Source organism: Centroberyx affinis, unplaced genomic scaffold, assembly GCF_046629955.1.
Source record: "Centroberyx affinis isolate AG114_WGS23_722 - 3 ecotype Tasmania unplaced genomic scaffold, CSIRO-AGI_Caff_v1 ptg005952l_1, whole genome shotgun sequence".
Lineage (NCBI taxonomy): Eukaryota > Metazoa > Chordata > Actinopteri > Beryciformes > Berycidae > Centroberyx > Centroberyx affinis.
The window spans coordinates 215,206-230,284 of NW_027283025.1; the positions used below are offsets into that span (position 1 = coordinate 215,206).

The 15,079-nt window shown below is 42.8% G+C and overlaps 1 protein-coding gene across 1 annotated transcript in view; it reads left to right on the forward strand.

Annotated features, from left to right (window-relative positions):
- tmem104 (transmembrane protein 104) overlaps positions 1 to 15,079 on the forward strand; it is a 57,921-nt gene that overhangs the window by 25,733 nt on the left and 17,109 nt on the right. Inside the window, exon 9 of the mRNA XM_071547480.1 lies at positions 14,357 to 14,450. Within this exon, the coding sequence (XP_071403581.1) occupies positions 14,357 to 14,450 (94 nt within the window). The remainder of the gene's footprint in view (positions 1 to 14,356; positions 14,451 to 15,079) is intronic.

The following is a 15,079-nucleotide window of genomic DNA, read 5'->3' on the forward strand; positions in this document are numbered from 1 at the left end:
CTATTGCTTTCTAGAGCTGTAAAGAAAAGTAAATTTTGGGATACTTATTCTGAACCTGAGTGACACATCCTGCTGCCTTAATTATTAATTTTGATCATGTATGTATTCAGTGATTGTTGCTATACTGTTATGAGTGTAAGACCTTTACAGCCTGCCGGTCTTAGCAGTTCCCCTTAAAGGATAATAATTCAGTTTTTTTCAACCTGGGCCTTGTTTTCCTAGTTTTTGCCTTCATGACATTTGGTTGTGTTGAAAATGTCGGCACCAGCTCAGTCGCAAAAACTAGGAAAATAAGGCCCAGGTTGAAACTAACTGTAATTTATCCTTTTAATGATGGGGAACAAGTGTGGGGTTTTGCTTCTAGGATAAACAACAGTAATCCAGTCTTGATTATCTGGTTTTATTATTGCAGCCCATGTAAATGTAAAGTGAGAGTCAGGCTAAGTACCAGAGTTGCTCCTCATTAATCTCTCCTGCAGTCTCCTGCGGTCCGCTCTGTTCTTGGTTTTTCAATAGGTTTGTCGCATCACTTTGTCATTGCTATCTTTTTGTTTTCTCGGGTTTTCATTCCGTGTGTGTAAACAAGGTCCAAGGTAAATGTGACCTTGTTATTCGACCAAGGCTTTCCGCAGAAAGACCTCAGTGGACCATTAAAGTCACACAGATGGAACGGCCTAATCACCTGCTAAATCATGCTGCAGATGACCTAATGGATGTATGATTACCTTTTACACCTGAATTTTGCAACAAACAGTCCGGCTCACCCATTAATGCTGCTGGCGTAATGCGACAGTCTTTGGTTGACAATGACGAGTTTGGCTTTGACAGGGCTAGACGATGATTTAGTGGTACTGCAGTGAAATAAAGACGTCTGCTCTCTATTCTTTGTCCCCTTTGGGTTGGTTTCACTCCACAGTGGAATGTAAATTTGAATGCCACATAGTTAAACACCCCAAACTTTTTCACCTTAGATACAAACATGCCATTTGGTGGACGGTTTTATCCAAAGCGTTTATAGGTGGCCCCAGTGGGAATAGAACCCCTAGTGCCTTGCTCAACTTCATTCTTTTTCCACTATATAAAGTTTACTGACTTCTGCAAGGTTTCGCCTGCACTTTATCTCGGGAGAGGTGGCGGTACATCCCCCCCCCCCCATCTCCACCTTCACCCCATCTCCGCTGCCTCTCCTTCCGTCTGAGTCGTCTTCCTTCCCCTCATTACAGTCCTATCTTTAATTGTGTAGAGAGATGGCGGTCTCAAGGGTCACATACCTAATTAACAGTAGAAGCTGCTGTGTTGGATGTGTTTCACTTTCACCTAGAGAGGACTGTGAATGAGATGAGAGGTGCTTTGAGAGTTATGGCTACAGTTACACTTGTTATTTCAGTGTGATTTTTCAAATCTGTCCGTGATGAAGATTGGGTTTTATGAGACCTCACTACTGTTTCCACACTTGGCCTAAAACTGTGCATCATGTGTCTCTTGTGGCTGTGTTTATTTAAATCTGTCTGCATTACTGCTATTCCTCTCCATCTTTACATTGTACATCATGTGCATTGTGGCTAGACAATCACAAATCACAATGTGAGAACCCCAGCTCATCTTTGACCTTTGCCTGGAATTGCCACAATATTAGTTAAAGGGTTCTTAAGCATGATTAAAGCTTTTCTTCAGTGAATTATTAAAATGTTTATGCTCCCTCAAAAAGGGGTCAAGTCACAACACCTGTAAAAGAGAAAGGCTCACCTGTGTTGCAGAGATATTGGGGGAAGGGAAAGGACACCTGTGCCTGTGTCAGTTTGCAGGAATCAGCTGTCAGGCATCTCATTTTTGTCCTGTAAAATACCAACTTCAAATTCAGTATTCTCCTTTGTCTTATGAGTGCAACGTTTTTCACTGTAACATCTTATTCAGACAATTACTGGAAATAGCTGGAGACCGGTATCTTTTGTGTGTTGGGTTATTGGGCACTTGTGGAACAGTTTTAGCACCTTTTACGTCCAAAAATATGTCATTCTACGCTGGTCCACACTTCAGTATATTGGTCCAAGGACCTTCAGTCAGCTGAACCGACTTCCTCTTGGCCTGACAGTCCATCCTGGCTCAGACTGGCTCATTGGCTTCCTGAAGCCTGCTCCCTCTGTTGACTTTTGCACGCAAGGCATGTCCAAGGAGAGAGACGGCATTATTTATTCATATGTATTTGTGTGTGGGTGTAGGGTGTTTGTTTTGTGTGTGTGTGTGTGTGTGTGTGTGTCTTTCTGGAAGTTGAATTCATGCTTGCTTGATAGTGACCCAGGGGCCCGGAGGGGCGGGAACAGCATCCAGAGTTGACAGAGTAGAGATCTGACAGTGATGAGTCTAACACTGTTAGTCTCATAAGAGATGGAGAGGCTTCTGTTACCAGCAGATAAGCTCTCACTTATACTCAGTACAGTCTCTTTCTTTATGCCTATCTCATACAACACACACTTATGCACACACAAACTTAATGAACTCATTAATAAACAGTCTTGGCCTTATATCCCTCAGAGTTATGAATGTTATTTGTAATTTAAAAATCCAAACGAGTAGCTTCTACTTTTCAGCGGCTTCGGAATGTATTCTTCAGAGGCTGGAACTGGTTTAAAGCTTTTCACCTTGAATCAGCAAAGTGTATTGTTAGTCCCGCCCTCCTCCCTCTCAGTTGGCCACATTCCTGCCCCATCACTTGTCACTCATCTTGATGAGCTGTCTACCTTGAAACCGCATCTAGTCTAAGGCTGAAGAAACCAGTGTCCACAGGCACTGAAAAAGCAGACAGACAATGCAGCCAATTTGCAGTCAGAAAAATGCGATGTTCAATTCGGCCTCGTCTGCTGCACATTTAGCTTTGCAGTCACTTTGTTTCTTACTGCTTTCCTGCATTGTTGTTGCTGTTGCTATGACTTCCCTGCACTGTGGCCACTGACCTCATCTTGCTAGCCACAACCCAGCTCACTGCTGGCCATGCCCATGAGACACGGCCAAAGAAAATGGCGTACGCCCCAAAACGTCCTGAACATCAATAAAATGCCAAATTCAGGCAAATGGGGGATGGGGGATTTAGGCATGTACACACAGGGTCACAGACAGACTCAGACTCATAATGTGTAACATATCTGATAAACTTATAATTTTAATGGAAAACAAATTGCATATTGCAGCTTTAACCTCTGAAAAACTCGAACAATGAAACAAACAGCACTAGTGTTTCCAATATCTTTATATGGGCTCCTATACAATCAAAGAGACTGTAGCAACTTTCTTTCCAGTGTATTACAAAAATGTAATTATAATTCAGAGGCTGTCTAATGTCTACATTCCTACACTAGCTACACCTGCAATTCAGTTTGTCCTTGTAAATGGAGTCTGAATCAGGTTACAACCATGTATCTTAAAGATGATTAACAGTTTTACACAATATTTAGCAGACAATATTGTATGGAGAGGGAGGGCTTAGGGCAAGTTGATTTTTCTTTCTGCTCACTCAGTAACTATGTCGGCAGAAGAAAGAGACACAACTGAGTTTGGGAGAGCGAGGAAACGAAAACCTGATTGTAATGTTAAGTGGAGAAAACTCCTGGATAAAAGGAGACACTGTGGAGAAGCTTTGGATCGGCGGAGAAAAGTGAAGTTAGAGAAATCATTTCATACTGATGTGGAGGTAGCATTCTTTTTTCTCAGCTGGTAAGTTAGCTTGCTAGCTAGTTTAGCTGTGTTAACTTGTGTTACAATCCTATATTGAGCTGGAAAATCTAGTAAATGATGTGCTGATGCGTGAAGTAGCTGGTATGGTTGCCTGAAACACCTGCAACTTAGGCTGTCAATCAAATGAAGGGAGCGGGAGCTTCATCTCCAAGCTGCTCACTGAGATCCGGATGTAAACATTGTAGCCTTGTGAACATTAAAAATGAAGACCTTCCAAACGTCTTTGATGGTAATAAATTAATTCAACATAGTCACTGGGGTCTAACAACATGCTCCATGTCTGTACGAGTGAAATTATAACAAATCCACGTTGTTTACATGGAAAACTCCGTTCATCTTTAATTGCTGTTGTGTCCGTGTTAGACGGGTCTGGGTGTCGGTTGGAAATGACGTCACGATGTATTTAAGTATTCTAATCTTAATTTGTTAATTATTTTTTAGCATCCATAAGGTTCTGTCACTTTTCACTGAGTAGGCTCATACTGTGTAGTGTCTCATGACAAACAGATAATAATTTAGAGGCTGCCAAATGTCCACATACACTGACTATTCAGTTTGTCCTTATAAATGGACTCTGAAGCAGTTTATAACCATGTATCTTAATTGTTTTAATCTCTTCATTACAGACAGGTTTGAGTGTTGGTGGGTTTGTAAATGATGTGACTATGTATTCATGCGTGCCTTTATTTATTAATTTTTCTTTTTTAATTATGGCTGCTTGATGGAGATGTATGCTGGTGATTAATGATGCTGAAGGTAGACGCTCTTTCATCCTGACAGACGCATAGCTCCAAAACGGTTGAAAGTACATAGTGATGCCTCCTAGGCACGGTCTCTCCTCCCCTCTCCATTTCCTTCCTCTCCTCACCCCACCTCCCCCAGTTCCTATTCTGACCATCTTTTTCTTTATGTCTTCACTCTCTTCCCTTTCCTCCTTGCTGCGTATGTGTTCAGTGAATCAGTTGACTTGTTATTGCTATCATAAGGGTTTGTACATATCTCCTGGGCTTTTATGGCCTATTTTACGCCATTTTTATTCCATACATTGTATACCACCACATCCAGTATACCCTCAAGTCTTTAATCATACACCTGACAACCAAGGCAATGAATTGGCCCATAATATCCAATGTTGTAATGTTTTCTTTATATGATGTGGCTGAAGTGGTTTTCCTCAGCATCACGCTGTCACAGAGCATTTTAATTTAATATTAAGCCATTTTAATATTTAATATTAAGACATTGTCCAGGACTCCATGTACGAACACATATATAGACAATATTGTACTGTATGTGCCATTCTGAGCCAGTTGTGGCTCATTCCCACTGCAGGCCAATCTTTTAAGTTGTATCAGGCAGACTGCAGGTAAGAAAAAACTCTTAAAATGTCTTAAACTATTCTGTATAAACTCAAAGGCTTAAAAGGTCTTGATTAAAGTTTAAAAGAGGATCTTAAGTCTCCAGCCTTAAGATCTTCTGGTGAGAAATCAGCCCAGTCCTGCAGACCTACGTTCTAATAGGTCTAGAGAGTTTTCACTTCATTTTCACGTTTGTTCCTGTTGCCAGATTGGTCTTATATTTCATTCTAGCTGCCATTAAAAATGTATTAAACAGACTTCATTTTGAAAGTCTTAACCTTGATGAAACTTGCATACACCCTGTCTATCCTTTTCTCAGAAGTAAGAATACGCAGCCCCACTCCCCCCCCCCCCCCCCCTTCTCACATTCACAATAAATCCTCGGAGGCTCATCTGTGTCACTTATGAGTATGAGTCAATGTGACAGCGCAGCAATGGACAGCCACGGCAGCAGGCCTAGTAAGATCACCGTGATAAATGGCCCCATGCTGTCGGTATTGGATCAGAGTTTCTGTGTTGCACACCATACGTCAGACTCCTTCTGTCACGCCAGCTACAACTTCTCTCTGCTGTGTGCTGTTGGCCAGCTGGGAGGGACATGGCCGCTTTAGTGTTCATCACACGTTGTCTCAGTCTCCTGGCTCTGCCCCATCAGTCACTTGCGGAGTCTTAACCACAGACCGGCCGCTTCTCTGAAAAATGTCTCGTACCGCCGGCCAGCCAGCAGACCTCTTCACTCTTCACCTGGACCCCAGGGAACAATGTCAAGCCAATGTCAGAGAAACAAGGAATGTGGCATTTCACTGAATCCCAACTACTTGGCTTTGTGCTTCAAGTTGTGCGAAAGTGTTTTTTTCCGCTCTCCATCTTGTTAAAGCATACCTTTTCACCTGGGAGTATTTTTTTCCCATATTAGATATCCTAATGATAGTACTATAGATGACTCAAAAGGAGAAATATCAATACCTGAACTGTGTCTTCATGGTAAAGAAGTATTAAATAGATTAAACAAACACAAGTTATTCTATTCATTCTATTTCCCTTTGCTGTCCTGATATTAATCAGAAGAATAACATATTTTTTGTTTTATTTTCCTCTTCTACCCAAGGCAGTGGAAGAACGAGAATCAATAATCCCAGTTAAATGGTTATTTAATGCATTTCACAATTCATCCTTATTAATAAAGAGAAAGTGAAGCAATGTTGACCCATACTATCAGCGCCCCCCTCCCCTCCTCCTTGTGTTTTGGATTTGAAATCTGTTCGGAATAAAGATTAACATCAGAAACAAATGGCTGGGGATCTTGGGACTGCGGGGATTGGGGATCGTAATCCCTGTTTTTCTGTTTGATGGTGGGGGGATTATCGGTCTCCAGGCTGGACCACCACATGGAACCACCGTGACAGTCCTGATTTACACCGTAGGGGGTTCTCCCTGCATGATCCTTGCCCGCCCTCTGGGTGTTTTTTTACCATTAACCCTCTTTATGTCCACCCAAACACCAGCCAAACCCGTTTACCAAAAAACCCCACAGCGATTTCACAATAGTTCAATGCCGGGCCGTCATATGGCTCTCTTGGATATGAATTCAGTTCCAGGAATGTCCAAGAGCCTGAGGACATCTGTGGCATCGTAGTATCTGGCTGACCCTCCAGGATGGAACAGAAAAATATGTTGATTAATTACTGAAATAGGATGGAGGGTCAGAGATGACTTATGTAGTCCAACTGTGATGGATGAAGGGCCTGTTGCAACACGTGGCTCTGGAGAAACGCTCACACATGGATTGGCTCGTGGGCTTGGAGTGACGCAAGCTAATGCCAATTAAATTCCTTTCCATACTCGCTGCTCTCATCCGCACAAATCCAAAATAGTGGTCTTTAGATGTTTAAAGTGATTGACAGTTGCTGCCTGGGTTGCCAGTCGGTGGCGGGTTTTCAGCGTTTTCACCATTACTGAGATCACTCACCATATCTAAGCCCCATTAATCTGTAACTCATGAATTGTACCTTGGCAGTGTCACAGAGAGCACTGCAAAAGTCGCAAAGAAAGTGATGTTATTTTTCTGCATCGACTTTGAGCCCACAGCAGAGGCGCTAAGGGGAAGGGGCTTGGTTCATCTGCCCCGCCACACTCAGCGGGGGGCCTGGACCCGAAGCCGGCTGCTCAGCTAGGGAGTTTATTGGCAACATGGCCGTCTGGAGTAGAGCGGCCTGCTGGAGGTGGTGTTTGGTGCTGTGTGGAGAGGAGGAAAATAGACAGGGATGGAGCAAGAGAAATGGGGATGGAGAGCAGAAAGCTGCAGGTTGTTGGGCCCTCTGGCTCTGACATGATGATACAAAGATGGTGTCCTTTGAGCTCTGTCATTTTTTGGGTCAAGGTCTATATTGTTCGTGACGGAGAGAATTAACCTTATGAGCTGCTCATGAAGTAGCATTTTTAGCAAAATAACATGTTCAGATACTTGTATTCAAGCTGAGAGGGAACTTGGATCATCACCATCATGTGTGACAGGTAACGTTGCATTTATTTAGTTATTTAACCTGCCCGTGTTGGACTGATGAAAGTGAAGTATTGTAGTTGTGGTAAAATTTACAATGAATACATGAACAGTAGATGTGTTGATTATTGCAATTGTACTCGAGACCTTAGAAGGCCTTGGAGGATGTTCAGTAAATTAATAAGTCAGGTAATTTTTTGTGACGACATCTTCAGAACTAAATAACATAGATGGCTACAGGGTCTGCTTCTAACCTTTTTTATTTTATTTATTTATTTAATTATTTTTTGAGGAATTAAGGTCCTTGAAGTTTCCCCACAGTAATTCTTGGTCTGTGACATTGCTAGATGTCTCCTTAGTCCCAAAAATGACAAATTGTGAAGGCGACAATGATGTGTAGGTCCATACCATGAGTCTCCGTCTTCGTGTTCATCAGACATTTATGTTGTCTATTTGTACAAACTTCAAGTAGAAGATAAGAACATAATCTTCCCAATGATTCCTTATGAACTTCAGAGGTGCATGTAGGTCCTGAAATGAGGGTTCAAATCTCCACATACAGATGACAAATTGATGTGGGGCCAAGCACTGCATGAGGTTCATGGGCTGCCAGTCGGCCGTCACTGGTAAAGAGGCAGGGAACGTGCTTTGTGAACCTGTAGCATAGCAACACAATGATAATGTATCTGTCACTCGATAAACAAATTTCCATGCTGTCTACAAAGGACTGAGTGGATATGACCTTACATTAAAGACGGGTTATGCAATACTCTTATATGGTATGGTCTGATGGGACTTAATTTCTCAGTGTTCACTGATGCGACTATAGTCTGTACCCTCTAAAGAGAGGTAATAGAATAAATCTCAGTGTTTGTATCCATCATTGCCTTGGTCACCTTTGCAGTTTCTCATCCCAGACTTATCGTTTATTGCGTTTCACTCAAGTGTGTGATTGCAGCCAGCCAGGTTGGCTATTGCCGAAAGTGTTGTCTCATATTGAGGTAGAGAAATGGCTGATTTTTAAGAATGTCATTGTTGTCAGAAGTGAAATGCTCATAGTTGATGAGTGTGCTACTCCGGAGGAACAAAACCATCAGCTCGCCGAGGAGAAGAGAGGGGGAAAAAAAAGCACCTAGCAAAATTGATTCATGCCACTTTCCTCCTGACAGGATTTGTTTTTGTCTATTGAGACATTTATTAAACAGAGCATGAAACGTAAGCGGTTTCTGTGGGGAGCAAGCAAGAGATGCATAGACAAAAATCTGTATGTCGGCCATGCGGGCAAGATTGAGATGAAATTGCTGGAGCAGCCTGAACATAGTATTAAATGAATAAATGCATTGGAGCCAAGTGTCATTCAATCTGTCCACGTTATGAAATTCCAGTTATATTCATCTCTTTATTTCTAATTCTCTCCTCTTCAGATTGTTGGCTGACGGTTTCTGTCCAAGTCTCCTTGACAGTCCTGCACAGGCCCACATGAGCACTAGGATTAAGTCTGTACAGTTTGATATTAATGGCATTACTACATTTAAATGTAACATCAATGAGCATAGCCATAGCTGAAGGTTAGTGGATATTTAAACATTTTTATTGTCATGGCGTATGATGACAACCATATGAAGCATATTGAAGTAGCTTTTTAATAACTTTAAGTAAGTTTAGATGTGTCAGATCATGGCTTAATTTTTATATTCTGCACTCTTCTATCAAGCATTCTCTAAGTTTGTCTTGTTACGAAAGTGTTTATAAATTATGCTGATACAGTTGCTACAGCATAGTTTTAATTGGGCTGATGTTTTATTAACCTTATCCCTGCTCATCATAGTGACATGAATCACCAAAGAGAAAGATGGCAGCCTCTTGATGCTAATTACCTTTTCTATTTTCCCATCACTGGCCATTGTAGATTATGAAGTTTATTCTAATCGGCTGAATCCCAATGTCCACAGACTATATAGACTATGCCTTTGTGGACTTTGGGTGCACTTGGAAATACGTCTGGTGTATTCTGATCCACCCTCAGCAGCCAACTCTTTCACAGTCACAAGGTGCACCATTTTGGACTGACACAGTTCACCCAAACTCAGCAGTCTGTCGTCTTAAAGCTAGACTTGGAAATGTAGGTGTGTTTTCCCCTTTGGCTTTTTCACCTCTTGTCCGTCTTGCGCGCTTCCTGCTTCCTCCCTTGTGACCAGATTGTGCTGAGCGTGCGCCGCAGCACTGCTCCTGTTGACGGGAGAGCGGTCAAGTGTGATCTCATGCCTCCAGCGACCCTGCCAGTCTTTCTCTCTCTCTCCGCTCCTGTGGGGCGCTGCCAAATCTCTTGATCTGAGTCACCCTACAGCACATGGCACCCGATGCCTTTCCTACTCGCCCACTCACTCTTCCTCTACTCCGTTTCCATTCCCCTGCTTCCTCCAGCCCTGTTGGCCTCTGTGGCTGCCTTTCCTTCCTGTCCTGGCTGTAGCTCTAGTGCCCCTGTGATGCCATCTCTACCCGACTCACAACTGTTACCAGACCCTGTTTCGGCAAACTGAGTCTTTCCTATTTCTGCTTTGAGATTACATACTGCCTCTGATTTGCTCCTGTAGGGAAGAGAGGAGTTAGTCTGTGTATCGTTTAGCTGTCATTGAGCTCCTTGCATCTGTCACTTCATAAACCAGCTTGTCCAAAACAGTCTTTTTCTTGGCACTAGCATTCCAAGTATGCAGCCTCCTTGACATGAACTGCCCAGATTAGGATTTCACCCTCTGTGCCTTATTTGGGACAATCCAGTCATTCATCACCATGTCAGTAAATGGCAAACCCTATCTAGGTTGAGCTTGCTTTGTTCTCATTATCTCTATCCCTTTCTAATTTGATGGAGATCCGCATGTGCGTTGACTGAATTAAACTCACCTCGACCTGCCATTTCGACTTTGCTTGATCTTTAGTTCGTATCTCAATACCACTGAGTTTGCCTGACTACTCTACTGAGAAAGAACACACATCGACTCCCTGCACTCCTCTGCCAGACTTCACCCATTTAGCGTTAAAGGAAAAGTCCACCCTCAAGATACTCTTACAATTTTGGATGTAATCAATCTGTGATGTCCAATGCACTCTAGGAGTTGTTTTATGATCAAGTGTCATCATTTACTATCTGTGGAGAAATTGGTCTCTCTGCCTCTTCTACGATGGATTTCTCCCTGTGCGATTGTTGAGCGTCGGTGCAAAATGGCGGCTCTAGAAAGAAGCCCTCGCTCTTTGATTCTAGGGGGACTGACACCAAAACCTGGCGTTTACCGTTGATGTTTTAAGCAGCTGAACATTTTCTGCCATCACACTCCATTGTAGCTGTGCTGGAAATGAATCAACATGATGTCACGTGGCCTACGTTTAGCCAGTCATCCATGAGAATAGGAAAAATACACCAAACAAATGCAAGGTACATTGCCAGTAGCTGTTTTTTAACAGCGTGAAAGTGTTTAGGGTGGATTTTTCCTTTAAACAGCCCTCAAGGAATATGGAGAAGGAGTAGAAAGATGCGGAGCGACATAATCTAATTGGTGCTTTACGATTTTGTTTTTTTCCACAAAAGAAGGAGGTGTTGTCGGGTTATTTATTTTAGGAGTGTGTGCTTGTATTGCTCTGGTTGTTGTTCTACGGTCGAGTGGAGTCCAATGTCCTCGGGCCATTTTGCAATATGGCTTTAGTGGGAGGTTGTAAGTTGTTGGAGGTGCAGTCTTGATTCATGAGCGGCGCTGAAGCTACTGACTTCATGTTAAAGGGAGAAATTTATCAGCCGTGTGCGCAGCCCACATACATGCAGGCTCACTGATATTAGCCCTCAGGGAAATTGGACAACGTCTTGAACACCAGGCGAAGACGAGATTCTTGACCAGCATGGCCAAAAAAAACAAAACAAAAAACCTTTTGGTTGATTTAAATTGTTCTATTGTGAACTATCCACTTATTACAGGCTTTTTTAATGAGTTGTCTTGGTCAGTGTGCTTCAGTGATATATAGTTGGTAACTCCTTTCCTAATAGCATCTTCTTCTCCAGTATGAACACCCACTGCAGCTCTTTTCTGCGCTTTGCATCATTAATTCATCTTACCTACATTTAACTTAAAGTGATGTTGAACTTTGGTAGGACCTTGGGTTGTGTAGCTTCCTGGACATGATATAACACCGAAATCAGTGATTCTCTGTTATCTGTTGCTCTGGTAGAGACGATTAGAGAATTGCGTTTTTCTCTCTCTCCATTCACTGCCGTAGTATGGAGTAACTTGTCTGAAAACTCACACTTCTAGCACATAAACAGACACGAACAAAGCAGATTCTGACAATATATAAAAAAAAACTAGTCATTCAGCTGAATTGTTTTTAAGTGAATCACTTTCTTTGTGTTTATTTAACCTTTCAAGTTTGAGCAAGTGTAACACCAAAAATCTTCAGACTGGATTTCGGTGTTACAACAGATAACGGAGAATAAACGATTTTAGGGTTATATCATGGCCAGGAAGCTACACAACCCGAGGTGCTACCAAAGTTCAGCATGACCCAAACGCTAGATCCAGGTTGATGTGATGCCATACTGTTGATTCCAAATTGACCTTTAAACTGCCTGAGACCAAAAGTGCTGAGATGCGGCGCACCATCCTGAACCACTCGGGGTTAAAATACCGCCACCGTCTCTCAGCCGGCCACCAATCATCTCACCTTCCTTTTCATACACACCTCTTTTCATAATGCCTCATTTATTACTTCTAATGGCTGTCGCAGATTTATGCCTTGGCTTGAGCTCAGGCTGCACATTGCCAAGAAGACAGCTGGTAATACTTTAATACGTAGACATGTAGGCATCATCATTATTCAGCAGAATTAAAGGCTATTGATTTTTTTCTCTTCTCTGACCCGCAGCCATCCCAGCTGTCCTTCTTTACATCAGGAAATAATAGTTTTAAACAAGTCTGGTCTCACTCTTCCCTGTCTGCATTTTCCTGCTGAGTCTTGGTAATCATTAACATTTTTTTTTCAAGTAATAATCAGCAGCTTTTTCATATAAATAAATGTACATTTTGATACTTTCTATCACTGATTGATACCATACAGTAGTGACTCAACTTATACAACCTATACTAAACACCAGGTACTGGGAAGGACTTAACCGGGAAAAACCATAGGTGCAAGCCCCCCCCAAAAAAAAAAAATTAAACTAAACCTAAAGTTGATTTTCAGTTGCAGACTTGAGCAGCATCCCCATCTCTCTCCCTCCATCTCTGTCTCCCCTCTCCTTTTTTTTCTGCTTTTTCACCACTAAACTGAAGCCTCATCCTGTGTCCTGTCACAGAGGTGTGTGTTTGAGTGTGTGTGTGTGTGTGTCTATATGTGTTGAGTGGGTGGGCGGGGGTCCATGTGTGAAACCCTGCAGGGTGCTCTTCAGATGACATGGCACCCAAGTGACTGCCTCTGAGATCACCCGCCACTCAAAACCGGCAGTCAGACCTGAGATTGTCAGAGAGAATGGGGATGGAGGGAGGAGATGGAGGAAAGGAATAAGTCTGCGGGGCACGGGAGAGGAGGGAGGGGAACTGATGGAATTGGAGTTAGGTGCTGAGCCATTGCCTCTGATTGCAGCTGTTGATAAAAGTGAGTATCTGATTGGCAATCGGACTCGTGGCCTGAGGGGTTTCGAGATTTTTTTGTTGACTATGGATCGGTTTCCGTCTGCCTGTTCGTCTGTCCGTCACTCAAAATTACACTCATTGGCCCAAGGGGGGTGCTACAATCACAGGTCAAAATGAAACATTTTAATTACCAGTAAAATCTGTGAATGATGAAGCTGCAGTGGGCGACTGAGCGGTACCTGTAAAAAAAAGTAACTAAAATTTATGCGAAGTTATGGTTTCTACTAATAGGAATCATGATGGAAAACATGTTATTTGGGCCCAGGGTTCAAAATACCTACTATTCCTTTAAATACCCAGATGTCATGTAAGGTGGCGTCATTAAACTACACACAGCACTCATTTTTTGTTTACCAATCCGGCCGGTCTGTGATGCTTTGTACCAAAGAAATCCAAAGGGACGGAGAAGCACGAGATCTTACATTGGTGAATCAAGCTTTGTCTGGATGGACAGTTTGGGTTTTGCTCTTAAGTTTTGATTTGTCACTTCCTGTGTCCATTCCTGACATCTGAATCTGAATCCTGGATCTGCGGGGTCTTAATTAGCGGTGATGGGACGCTGTTCTCTGTTGCAGCCCCACTCTGTGCTTTAGGCTGGTAAAACAGGTGCAGTTTTATATAAAAAATCTTGCCTAGTGCCGCTTTAAATAAGTATGTACATTTCAAAAGGTTCAGCCCACTGTCTGACAGTTCCTCTTCAATTATTCCTGCCACTCAAAATAAACAACGACAGGATGACATATTTGTTACTGACTGGCTCAAAGGGGAACAGCATCATTCGTGGGGGATGACATTTTGATTATTGCCTTGGTTCCCAGTATTGGTGTCTTCTTTTTATGGGATGGAAAGGAAAAGACCTCACTTTTGGCCTCCTTTAATGATATATTCATACATCTGCTAATGTTATTCCGCTTATTCCCTTCTTTGAATTATAGATCAAATCACGTTTCATGATGGTGGATTTAGATTTCCTCATGTTCAGTAGCTGCTGGAGTGATTTTTGTACGTTTGCCTTACCTTGAACAAGTAAAAATGAAGTTTTTACTGTATAAGACTTTGATTATTAAAGATGTCCTCTCTGTCCCTTCTTGCAGAGCGTCTTTACTCTACTGTTGGGCCCGTTCACCTTCTTCAATGCCCAGAAGACCAAATATCTTCAGATCCTCACCTCACTCATGCGCTGGGTTGGTAAGAATAAACACAATATTTACACATTATCACAACATCACTGGATGCCAGAGTATGTATTTTCTCATGTAAAATACAAATACAAAATACAAACTCCATTTTCCTTAAATCACAGACCCATCTCTCTTTCCCTTCCACCTGTCTCTCACTTTTTCCTAACTCCCTTCGTTTCTCTCCCCTCTCCCCGACTCCTCTCTTTCTGTTCCCTCTCTTTCTACCCATATCTACTCCCATCTTCTCTGTCTATCCACCCCATTCCCTTCATCCCTCCATCCCTCCCTCCCCCCCCTCCCCTGTGTGGCTGCTGAGCCCGGGTCCGTCCATCATGGTTCGGTCCTGCTCTGTGTCTCTGATTCCCATCTCCTCTCATCCCTCAGCCTGACAGGCCTGACAGCCCGTCCCAGGCTTGATTGGACCGTCACTCACAGGGCGACGGACGAAAATAAACCGCCCGTCCTGGACCCGCTGTTAAAATCACAACACCACTGAATCATGGCGCTCCCACCACCCCCGCATAGCCCTACGCTAGCTCACATAAACAACACACAAACATGGCGGCATTCATGCACACACACACACACACACACACACACTGTCCACTATCTGGCTGGCTAAATAACACAGGGGGT